General features: G+C 49.7%; 1 protein-coding gene across 5 annotated transcripts in view; it reads right to left on the bottom strand.

Annotated features, from left to right (window-relative positions):
- Window positions 1-12,464, bottom strand: part of dapk1 (death-associated protein kinase 1) — a 64,179-nt gene that overhangs the window by 12,541 nt on the left and 39,174 nt on the right. For all 5 annotated transcript variants that reach the window (XM_040003661.1, XM_040003662.1, XM_040003664.1 and 2 more), the window contains 10 exons: window positions 12,358-12,403; window positions 12,185-12,274; window positions 11,307-11,399; window positions 9,458-9,577; window positions 7,547-7,645; window positions 6,150-6,248; window positions 4,041-4,139; window positions 3,749-3,946; window positions 3,406-3,603; window positions 1,048-1,146 (listed from right to left, as the gene is read on the bottom strand). In XM_040003661.1, the coding sequence (XP_039859595.1) occupies window positions 1,048-1,146; window positions 3,406-3,603; window positions 3,749-3,946; window positions 4,041-4,139; window positions 6,150-6,248; window positions 7,547-7,645; window positions 9,458-9,577; window positions 11,307-11,399; window positions 12,185-12,274; window positions 12,358-12,403 (1,141 nt within the window). The remainder of the gene's footprint in view (window positions 1-1,047; window positions 1,147-3,405; window positions 3,604-3,748; window positions 3,947-4,040; window positions 4,140-6,149; window positions 6,249-7,546; window positions 7,646-9,457; window positions 9,578-11,306; window positions 11,400-12,184; window positions 12,275-12,357; window positions 12,404-12,464) is intronic.

Here is a 12,464-nt window from a genome sequence, read left to right as displayed (position 1 = left end):
ACTCCCACTTATCCGTGAAGTCAAACCCACTCAGGGCTGAATGTGGAACCATTTGATCCCGAGCGCTTGGATAAAAGCTCTCAGCCCGCGGCTGCTGAAGCCTTTAACGCCTCACCTGCCGCAGACTCGGCACAAACGTCTCTGTGCAGTCACCAAATCCACGCTTGAATCCACTCGTCTTAAATATCTCATCTGCACAACAGCGAGGCCGTTTCTCCTGCTCGCTTTCTTCTGCCTTGCGCAGCAAACACAGTGACAAACAGGAGTCTTGCTGCACAATCTCCTGAACAAAGCTAAGCGCTCGTAACGACCCCACAGATGTAAACTACAGGAAACGTCTTTGGAAATGAAACATTCTTGAAGTTGTGCTCACAGTTTTTTACTTCTTGGACTTTCAAAGAGAAATTTTAAAGCCCCCAAACATGTTAATAACTAATGTTTAAAATCCTCCGCAGACTTTTCATTTGATTTAATGGTGCAGCTGTAAAAAACTGCCAGCTGGGATTTAAATATGCTGATAAGAGTTTAAGAGCTCAAAGCGACAGACTGTGAGGGAAGTGGATGAGACACTGCAAGGAAGCTAATCAGGGTTCAAGAGGTCGAGAGAACTTCAGTAACATGAAGAAAGAAGAAACATGGAGAAGGTTTCGCCTTGAAAACCTCTGAGAGGACGAGATTATTAAAAAACAAACAGGTGGTGCAGCTGAGCCGGGCGGAGACGAGGGCGGAGCTAAGGGAACGATGCCAGAAGAATTTCCCAGTTTTACTGAGGATTCATGAGCGGCGCCTTCGTCTGCAGCCCGAGCAGAAAATGAACAATCGCCACGCAAACGATATCTGAACAAGCACGGGAGCGACGTTTCAATTTACATACTATATGAGGCGTGTCGGCGTGGACCACGCCCCCACCATACTCCAGTCACAGATCGCAGCAGCTTCACGTGTGAACACATCCTACAGGCTGCACTGGGTTTGTCAGAGTCTCATCACGATGATGAGGAGGTGCTGCTGCACCCGCCCGAGCGGTAAAACAGAGAGGTGCCTTACGTTGGTGACGGCGTCGATGTTCGCTCCGGCCAGGCAGAGATGGCGGACGACCTCGAGGCTCCCGTTGTTCGCCGCCAGGTGGAGCGGAGTTCTGCCGGACTGTGACGCACAGAGGAGAGAGAAAGCAGCTTTCAGCACACACAGCGCCGGACACGGTGAAAGTCACGCACACAATCATTCATGTTCGCTTTGACACTCACAGGTTATTCTTAATAACTGAGGCTGCTGAGCAGAAATGCTCGAGTAAGGATTCCTGAAAACGCCAAAACCTTCTGAGCGTGCTCAGTTTAAATGCTGAGGCAGAAGCTTTTTAAGAAGCTCACGTTCAGTTCTTTTCAATAAATCAATAAATAATCTCTGCGTGATGTCACACAGAGCAGATATCTGATGGTTTTCTCAGGTACATATCTCTCTATGAGAAGCCCCACCCACTTCCTGTTAATGAGGAGCAGCCAATCAGAAGAAAGCTGGCAAAAATAAAACGTGGCCCTCTTTAAGCTGCTGTCACTGTAACACAAATGTGGAGGAAAAAGAGTGACACAAACACTGAAATCAACATTTATCACATTTTCTAAACAAACACTGAACGGCGTTCCCCCTCTTGCCTCGCGCTAACTCGGCCTAATTAAGCGCACGGTCGTGCTTCGGCGGGCTGATCGGCTGCTCGCTGTTCCCGCTGCGGTCGCTCGGCCTGAAGAATAAAACTGCTGATTAGAGCAGGAACACAGTGCCCTGAAAACAACGCTAATTACTGTAAACACCATATAATTGCCATCAATTTCATACCACAATATCTCATAAATCCAGAGCAGTTCGATGTTGATGTTACAGTAAAAGCTTTGGGATTTAATCAGAGCTCAGTGACGGAGGCGTTTCAATCCATTCTCCTTTGCAGCAGTTTGGAAGAACTAAGAACATCCACCCTGTTTTTGTGATGCTGCAAACTGAGCTGGAGACGGTTTCAATCCCACCCTCTTATTTCTCTGCTCGGTGTCTGCAGCTGACAGCAAAGACCGACCCAGAGTCAGCAGCCTGTGATTCGCTGCTTCACACGAGCTTAAAAGAAACGAGCTCCAGCTGAGAATAATGCATGAACCACGACGACTCTGGCAGCGCCGTCTGCTCCCGATGCACATCGCCTCCCTGTGCGACGCTGAAAACACGTTTCTGCAGAAAAAGCCGAGAAAAGCTTCCCCGTCGCAGAATCTATTTAAATGTATGGTGTCAAAATAGAAAGTAGAAGCAGCGCAGACAGAAACATGCGGGAGGCGAGAGGACGGGAGCTTCAGAGGTGTGTGAGGAGGGCAGGAGATATCAGAAGAAAGACGATTTTAAAGTATGTCAGCAGAAAACAGCACGTACCTCTGTAAACCCTGCACTGCGTTATATTCTACTTCCTGTGTTTTTATCAATGCTCCACCTGTGATTAGGCCTCATTTAGCTCAGCTGCAAAACAAAGATCTAAAACACTCATTTAAACTCGTCTTATTTTTCTTCAGCTACATTTGCTCTGCAGCAGCTCTCAGGTCAAACTATTCTAACTCCTTTACCTGTGAGAGAGTTTCCTCTCATTGGCCGTTCCTCACAAACCGAACAGCAGGTGGGCGGAGCTTATTTCTGGGTGCTCACACAAGTGAGGCGACCATATTAGTCTGTGAGAGCAGGGATTACTGGCACAGACACCTCATCATCTGAAACTGTGGTCAATGTGGAGCAGGTCTGACTCACAGCTGAGCTGATGAGGTTTGATTTAAAGGAGTCTTCTTCGTGAGGAAGATTACTTCATGGATCTCACTTCCTGCAGAGCGTCAAGCTGAGTGTGGTTCGGTTAGCTGTCGTTTACTTCTGCTCTTCTTGTGCTTCTAAGACTCCGGTGACAGTAATGCAAAACGCTCTGCAGCCCATCTGCAGCACGATCCGCAGGGCGAAGGCTGCAGCGCCGAGGCTGCTAGCTCAATCACTCAGGTTGGTCACGCAGAGCGTGTTTTATAAGACAGAGACACGTTCGGCCTGACTCATCAAGGTGCTGTAACACATCACATAACACCGGCATCGCTGAGCTGGCGCTGAAGTAGATGTGCTTGAAGATTATGTAAGAGGAGAGTAAGAACAGAAAGCGTATTCATGTTAACGGCATCGGGACGACAAATAAAAACCCCCACACGCTAACATCAGTGTCTGAATATGAGGGCAGGGGGCGGAGCGCAGAGTTAGGAGGAGGTCCTTCACCTCCACCTTCGCTCTCAGGAGGACAGCTGTGTCTGAAAACTATGTGAAACCACCAGTCCTCTCAGCGCGGCCTGGGAACGCCTCAGGGAGCGTATCCGGGCCGTCTGGGGGGGAAATGCTTGCACTCACCTTGTTGGGGAGGTCGAGGCTGGCCTTAGCATTGCAGATCGCCATGACGACGGGCAGGTTTCCATCCTTGCAGGCGATGTGGAGCGGCGTGTTTCCGTGGCGGTCCTGCTGATCCACTTGGCAGCGGTGTCTGAGGAGGCAGCGGACCACCTCCACCTGACAGCGACGCACAGCCAGGTGGAGAGCTGTGTGTCCTTCCTGGAGACACAAACACAGACGGGTCAGTGTCTGTGACCTGCACAGGGGGTGAGACCTGTGTGCTGTGAGACCTGTTAGTCAACCCTCGCACAAAAACACGTAAAAGTAAAATGTGCCAAAATAAATCAGGCTGAGCTCTGGTCACCTTGTCGGTGGTTTCCAGCTCGGCTCCGTGCTCCACCAGGCACTCCACGATGTCCACGAAGCCGCGGGCAGAGGCCGTCAGCAGCGGGCTCTCCCCCTCGCGGTTCTTGGCGTCCACGTGGCAGCCCGCCTGGCACAGAGCTCGGGCTACCGGAGAGTAGCCGTGCCAGGCGGCGCAGTGCAGCGGCGTCTCCTGCTCCTGCAGACAGAAACGTGGAACGCAAAGATAAAACCCCGCGGCCCTCGAACAACCCCTCGGTTATTATTCCGATGCCGTCGCTGCACTCGCTCACCCTGTCCGTCAGGTCCGGGTTAGCTCGGATGCTGCACAGGTAGCTCACCACATCCACGTTGCCATAGCGAGCAGCCACGTGTAGCGCCGTCTCGCCGGACTGGAGGTGACCAACAGCCAATATGTTAATAACAAAGCAGCAGATTAAACTAGCAGTAAGCTAGAAACGATCAAATTGTGTCATAAAAGTTAAACAAAAGAACAAAAGAAGCGACTGTGTGTCTGTCGCTCACACCCACCTGACTGACACACGTGACGTCTAACACGTCTGTGACACGTCGGACGGTTCAGATAAAAACGGTTCCTATGAAATCTCAGAGTAAAAGTATAAACGCAGTGACAGAGACGAAGCTTTGCTGGTGTCCGGAGGATTCCCTGGAGAACCTTCCTTTCAGCAGTTAAATGTTTATTATTCCAGGCGCTGGTTGCTTGCACGAGCTGCTAGACGGTGATGAGAGGTGATTGACACGCGTGCAAATTTTCTCTTGCATGACAAAAACAATGTGTGAAAGACTGGAGGAGACAACACGCGGCACAGCCTCTGTTTCCATCTTCACCTGAGAGCAGCGAGCGAAAGAACAGGGCCGAGGATACAAGCAGCGGGAAAGAGCTTCCTCAGAGGGCGGTCCTCCATCACCCTTAGAGACGGGTGAGAGCTCCACATCAGTGTCCCCCAGAGGAGCAGGGGGAGGTAGCAGGGGGCCTCTGTGATCCTGACACCGTAAGTGGGAATGCTGTCTCCAGTTTAGATTCTGTAGTTTGGTCAAACATCCCAGATTTTCCGTATAGTAGCCAAAACCTCCAGTAGATGTGAACAGGGAGCAGCGGACTCACCTCCCTGCTTCTTGAAACACAACACAGAGCCAAATGTGTGCACTGCATGCACAGACCGTGCACACCAAGCGTGGACGCTGTGGATGTTGACTCTGACTCTGACTAGAACTCTGACTTCAGATTCTCCGCTTCTGTTTTCGTTAAAAACTGACCCGTGAGTTTCAGACTTGGGGCTGGCAGTCAGCGTAAACGCTCGTTAGCGAGACGACGTGTTTACTTGTTTCTTAGAGACTGAGTCACTCTGAAAAAAAGGAAAAACCCTCAAAGAGCGGTTTAATTTGGCGAATTACATAAAAAGCCGCCGCAGATTCACCTTGTTATGATAAACCTGAAAGGTCCTTTGGCTTCTCTGTTCTCACAAAGCAATTATCTAGTTCCACACAAACGCCTCGGCTTGTGATTTGGGGTTTATTGTGTAATAAAGAAAGATGAAACTTTAACGACGCCTGTACGGGAGCTGGAGAGTAATCAGCAGAGCGCGTGCAGCGCAGATTAGGCTCCGCCTCAGCGTTCGCAGACAGGAAAGGACACCTCGTGAAGATCGGAGAGACGGGAAAACGCTTCTGGGATTTTGGACGCCCAGGCAAGGCACGCACACACACACACACACACACACACACACACGCAGACGCACACACACACACACGCAGACGCGCACACACACACACACACACACACGCACACACACACACACGCACACACACACACGCGCACACAGACGCACAGACACACAGACGCGTGCACACACACACAGACACACACACGCACAGACACACACAGACGCATGCACACACACACAGACACACACACGCACAAACACACACACACACAGACGCGCACACACACACACACAGACGCGCACACACACACACACAGACGCGCACACACACACACACAGACGCGCACACACACATGCACACATACACACACACACACACACACACACACACAGACGCACCAATCCCATCTCTCCCTGCAAGGCCTGTTTCCATAGCAACAGCAAATAAGCTGATAAAATGCCAGAGTAACTGGTTTTCTCCACAGGTGTGGAAATGTGAGAGTGTGAATGTGTAAAGCTGTGTGTGTGTGTGTGTGTGTGTGTGTGTGTGTGTGTGTGTGTGTGTGTTTCTGGGCATTTCAAAGTAATGCTTCTCGAGGGGTTTGTGGGTAGGAGGCAGTGAGTAATTGCTGACAGATAACAGAGCACGATGAGTCGTAGTAAGTGTGTGTTTTTCCATGTGAGTGTGAGACGTGCAGAGAGGACCTGCTTTTCTACCTTATCTTGCACATCCAGCGGGCATTTCTTGTCATGGAGGAATCTCAGGGTCGCCACGTGGCCGTGTCTCGCCGCGTAGTAGATGGCGTTGGCTCCGCTCTGAGGGTTGGAGAGAGAACAGCGTTGCAGGATTTATCCCTGACCTTTAGTAAAGAGTCTGCAGCCACACGATAGGAACGCATCCTTGGACAATACTGCGCCGTGCTCTCTAACACGGGATCGTTCTGAGGATGTGCTTGGATGTTGGGCTCAGACACAACGTTGAAGCTGTGGTTTCTAACCGGAGGAACGAGATCAAAACGCGTTCTTTCATTGTTTCTGTATAAATTCATAACGTCTCTATATAAATCTCCTGAACTCGCTGCACCGATGATGACAGAATGAAACTTTATTTAATGGCAGCCTGATGCTGTAAGTCAGTCTGTGCAGCATTAACCTGATTTCATGTGTGGCACTGAAATCAAATCAAAGGCAACGAGATCGCTGCGTCAGAGTTCAGAGACGTGACGTCGACCCTGGTGTGGGTCAGCAGCTCCAGATGTCTCTTATTTTCTAACATCTTGGAAAACAAGGAAGGACCTGCAGCTCGGTGCAAGCACAGAGTGACTGCACGGCACGATGAAGGAAGTTTGTCAGGGAGAAGCTGCTGCGGATGTTCAGCTGCTCACAGAACTTCCAGGAACTGTCGGCTATCGGAAGGGAAACGATTTCAGGCTCTGCTAAAGTCTTCCTCCCGTCTCTGACGCTTCACTGATGAAGATGCAGCTGTGACAAAGAGTTTTAGCAGCGGCACAAGTTTTGTGTTTGATGCACTTTGTTGGTTCTGAACAATCTTAAGCAACTTCATAAGTTTCAAAGAAACAAGTCGACGTCAGCTGTCACATGTGGGCTCTGACTGTGCTGCAGGCAGAGCCCGCAGGGCTAAACTCAACCCTCACGTCTACATTAGCTTCTGATTTTTCAGAAGAAGAAGAAGAAGAAGAAGAAGAAGATGATGATATCTCACACTTTTTCTTATTTCAAATTAAAATGTGTTTATAAGATATGATAGGAAACCTCTGAGGCACCACAACAGCATCCGTGCACGCATGCACTGCGTATGAAACAGCCAATCAGCAAAGAGGAGCGGCTCTGATCACTCGACTGTGTTTGATGTGTTTTTACCATTTCTGTCATTACACAGGCCCAAATATTCACAATCATGAGAACCTTCATTATGCAACGTCGAAGCAGGTTTGTTCACTGAAATATTGATTTTTTTATAATATTTGATTTTACAAAAAAAGTTTGCTGTTAGCATCTGAAGCTGTCCTGGTTCACAGCAGGGTCAAAGGTCAGCTGTTATGTGCCTTACAGCTCCTCCATGCAGTCTTCGTCACAGCAGGTCCGGCTCTTACCTTGTCGTGGGCCCGGATCTCCGCTCCTTTCCTCATCAGGACCTCGATGATCTGAATGTTTCCACAGCCGGCTGCGATCAGCAGGGGAGGAGTCCCGTGCTGCAAAACACACACACGCGTGTTACGCTTCCTGTTTATGTGTGAACGCTGCGTCTTTAATCTGTGCGGTAAAGCTCAATCTGACAGCCTGTAGTTACACAGAAAACGTGGCGAGGAAGTAAACGAGACCGAGTCCCTGAGCAGAGACAGACTGAGCCGACGAGTCTGTCAGGTACCGACTCCGCCTCTGGTTGTTCATCCTTCCCCTCCTCATTTCTTTCCTCTTCCTATTTTCTTACACTTCACTGAGTTTAATGGCTTCTCGTCCTCACATCGCCGTCAGCTGTCAGCACACAGCGTCTCCTTCCCCATCGAAGCCGAATGGAGATGAGACCGTAGTTAAGCCCTGACATGTACTCGACCATCAGGCTGCGCGGTGTAAACACTAAGCGTGTTTTACTTTCTGTGTAATCATGCCCAGGCTGTGCTTTGATTGATAAAAACCCATAAAACGCTCCCTCGGTGCCACAAACCGGACGTGAACACGCCTCCCTAACACGCTGCACCACGAGCACGTCCTCCGCCCACATTCACTGATGTTCTTTAATGAAGACGTGATGATGCTTCACAATAACACTTCAAATCTGCAGATTTCACCTGTTTACACACACGCAGTGCAAAAGTCTGCAGGTGGCAGATGAGCCTGGAAGCAACTGTGGGCCCGACTGTGGAAACACGCTCTGTGGAAACATGCTCTGTGGAAACACGCTCTGTGGAAACACGCTCTGTGGAAACATGCTCTGTGGACCGTCAGTGTTTAAAACGTCAGGCTGTTTTTCTTCTGCTGTGTTTTGGCTGCAGGACGGGGCGACCTAGTTTCTGGGATGCTGGCAGCTTTAAATAAACATGGAAAAGACACAAAGATTTTTATGGAGATCTTTGAGACGATTCAAGCTTTCAATTTATTCTTTAATCAACTTTTAATCTGTCATGATTTCGTCGGCGTTGGGATTTGTTGGATAAGCGGTTAATAAAGTCGAGGGATGGTTGTGTCAGACTTTATATTCCTGGGTGGATATTCCACTTTGCTACGTTTTGCCTCGGATGTGAAAGCAGGATTGCCGTCCACACAGTGTGGAGCACAGCTCAGACATGTAACTCTGACAGCCAATCAGCTCTCTGCGTCGATCAGAGCTGGAACAAGCCGGATCAAACATCATCACAAACATCATTATGCAACACGAGGCTGCACAACAACTGAATAATTTCTCAAATTATTTGCATGATTCATCTGAATCTGGAGCACAGCGGTGCAGTCCAGCCCACTGGATACTGTGAGACGTGCCTGCAGTGGAATAACAGAGATCTTCAGTTTAACAAATCGCTGCTCCCGCTGAGCTGATGCCAGCGTTCCTACACAGGTGTGAAAAATGCCCGAAAAGGGAAAATTATTCCCTGATTTTCACAATTTCTTGGGATCATGAAGATTAAACAAGTTATTTAGTTATAAAAATTGCAAATGTGACGGTTTTATCTGTTTGAATGGTGACTTTGTTAAATGTGAACGTTTAAAGAAACGCCGCTCGCGCTCGTGTGAGTCTGACCTGTTTCCCAACCTCAGCACAAAGCCAACTCGTTACCGAGTCTTAACCTGGTCCCAGCGTCTAAAACTCAAAGCGTGACTTCTCAGAGAAAGATGGAGGCAGCGCATCCACAGCTCCACACACACGTCTCTGTGTGGATGAATCAGGGTGGCGCCTGCTTCACTCTGATGTATTCAGTTTTGAACAGACACACTGGCAGACGTGCTTCTGCGTCACTGCTTCAGATTCGTTGGGTTCAGCAGGAACGAGCTGAGCGTGTCTGCGTCACCTTGTTGGGCTGGTTCACATCGTAGTTGTTCAGCGAGCCGAGGAGATGCTGCAGACCCGGCACGTTGTCGTCATTTATGGCGTGGATGATGGCCTTCATCACAAAGGAGTCTTCCTCGTCCTAAACGGGCGAGAAACACGGTTAAAGACATTTAATCCTCTGCTGCTCACTTGATCTAAACCGAGAATCCAGCGATTACGACTCTGTCAGCGACACGTGACCCGGTCACCTTCAGCCAGAGTCAGCCGTGCAGCGCAGCGACCGGCCGTGCCGCCTCGCTGCACAAAGAGACGACGATGAGCGAGGCGGGGAGGCGAGGAGGCAGCGAGAGAGCGAGGCTGATGTGGCGTTTGCTCAGCCAAGCTCGACTCTTTGGCCGCATTCCTCAACATAACCTCGCTGCTGGGCGAGCCGTGACTAAAGCACCTCGGAGAGCTGCAAACAGCACAAACATGCACGAGCAGCGAGGCCCTGCTGGGAGCTCCATGCCCACATCGTTCGCACACATGTGAAAAAGACCTCCGGGTCTCGTTGTGACCTCCAAAATACACAGAAATGATTTAATAACTGCAGTCAAAGAAGCGGCCTTCCCACTGCGACGGTAACCACACTCATCCATTTATTCATCGAGCGGTGATGCAAGAGACGCTCAGCAAGAACGAGCTCTAATCACATGAAGGCTTTCTGCTTCACAAGTTCAAATGTTTTTATCCAAACTGCAGAACAAATACCTGAATGTGTGATAAAAAAACAAGACAGACAACAATCAAAAGGTTCATTTGAGGAAGAAACCATAACAGTCCTGCAGGAGCATGCAGGAATAATGAGCTGTCTGAACTACCGGAGCTGACCTCGGTAACATGAGCTGAACACGTGTAAACACTGCAGCTTCTGTGAGAAACTTAATTATTCACAAAGCCGTCCCAGCAGGCCGGGCTGTGCTCAGAGCACGGACACCCACCTGTACCTGCTTTTCAGGTAAGTCACTAAACCGTGCCTGGAAGTCTCCATCAGAGAGCTTGTGTTTGTTACCCTGAACCACAGGGGGCGCTGTGACCTCACCGTGCCCAGACCTACCTGTCAGGTCACCTGTGACGGCAGGAAGCTGCTGTGTAATCCTTTGATGACATAAGAGGGCCGGCCCCGGCTGCTTTGTGAATGATTAAGCTCCTCACAGAAGCTGCAGTGTTTACATCTGTCCAGCTTATCGTGTCGACTGGAAACGGACACGCTAACGTAAAAGCCTCCGTGTGTCCGAACAAGCTGACTCATCATTTACTGCACACAGTCAGACGCACGCCGGGAGCCTGGACACCACACACACACACACGTTGGTTATTCATGACCTGTGGGGACATCTCACTGACATAATGCTGTCCCTGGACCCTAACCATGAAAAATGAATTCCTAAACCTCAGCCTGACCCATAACCAAACTGTAACTAACACTGAAACCACACTTTGAATCTCAAAAATGGCTTCAAACTTGTGGGGACCAGGATTTTGGTCTCCATAAGGGCTGACGGTCCCACAAGTACAGTAAACCTCCCAACAAAGACAAAGACACACACACACACACACACACACACACACACACACACACACACACACACACACACTTCTATAAACATGCAGCAGGAATGAGGAAAAGGATGGTTTTCTGCCGTCTGTCAGGCCACAAATACCTGAGCTGTAACTGAACATTCAGTCAAACTGAAAGCGCTCGCGCTGCACGTCTCAGTTACTCTAACTCTTGGCTGGAGATAAGGACCGACTTCAGAGCTGGAGCAGGTGCATGAAGCTGAATGCATTTATGTGCTACTCTGCTGGTGTGAGGCTCCGCGTCTTACCAGCGTGTCGTCGCTGCGGGCCACGCTGATGTTGCTCCTGGACAGGAAGGAGCGGGACAGGCGGTTACATAAGGAGATGAGTCGGACCGATTGCTGCAAGAGACAAACAGAGAAGACACGGGGTCGGTGAATGTGCAGAAGCAGAACAAGCTCACGTCACGTCACGTTAAGGATCCCCGCCGACAGGCAGGAGAGCGATTTTCTGCTCTGGTTGAGTTCTTTGCTCCGATTCATCGCTCGTAACCCGCTGACCTGCACGTGGATCGACCTCACACGTCTGCAAATGTTCCAGCTTCACGTCGATGTTACAGATTATATATCAACCATCATCACCAGAGAGCGAACTGATGACCTCAAATGATCAATAAACACATAAATGATTTTGTCCAATTAATAAGAATTCATTTAGTAAAAGCAGGTGTTCTTTGTGTCGCTGCAGTTTTTTATTCTTCCCTCTGAATTTCGAGATGAACCTGAGCTGCGTTTAATGTTTGTGTGTTTTGGAGGGTTTTTTGTATCAAGCACAAATAAATCCTCAAAGTCAGATGAAGGCTGCTGCAAAGCCAGGAGCTGCTGTGAGTCACCAAACAGAAGACAGAAACATGGCGACAGCAGCGCCGCAGCTTCAAACACCGCTGCGTTGTGTTGGCCGGGAGCGTCGCCGGGTCAGCTGTGACGAACCGAAGCCGACACGCAGTAAAGAAGCCGGCGGTGAATCTGATGGCTGCGGCGACCCCGCGGCGATCAGCAGTGACAGCGAAGCACCAATGAGGAGACTTTGTAGCAAGAAGCTTTCAGAGTGCATCATGGGAAATGTATTTTATTGCTCCTGAAGCTTCAGCGTGAGCGTAGAAACCAGTAAGATGGAAAACTCTCACCTTCCACTTTCTCCTGGCTGCAAACTTTTTGAACTTCTCCATGTTGACGGCCGACTCCTTCCTGCTCAGAGCCTGCTGAGTGTCCTTTGGCTGATTGTAGGAAACAAAACGAGATAAATGTTGAAGCTAGAAAAGCTCGGACAACAAAATCCAAACGCTGACATCAGTCCCACCTTGATCCAGGGGTGCTGCAGGCTGTCCTGGATGGTCATTCGCTTTCTGTGGACAGAAAAGGAAACTCGATGATTCACCGTCAGATGTTCCAGCTGCTGCGGTTCAG

The sequence above is a fragment of the Simochromis diagramma genome, unplaced genomic scaffold (genome assembly GCF_900408965.1).
Source record: "Simochromis diagramma unplaced genomic scaffold, fSimDia1.1 OVJJ01000583.1, whole genome shotgun sequence".
Lineage (NCBI taxonomy): Eukaryota > Metazoa > Chordata > Actinopteri > Cichliformes > Cichlidae > Simochromis > Simochromis diagramma.
Note: the sequence above shows the minus strand (reverse complement) of the source record. Positions and strands in the feature narration are given on the sequence as shown.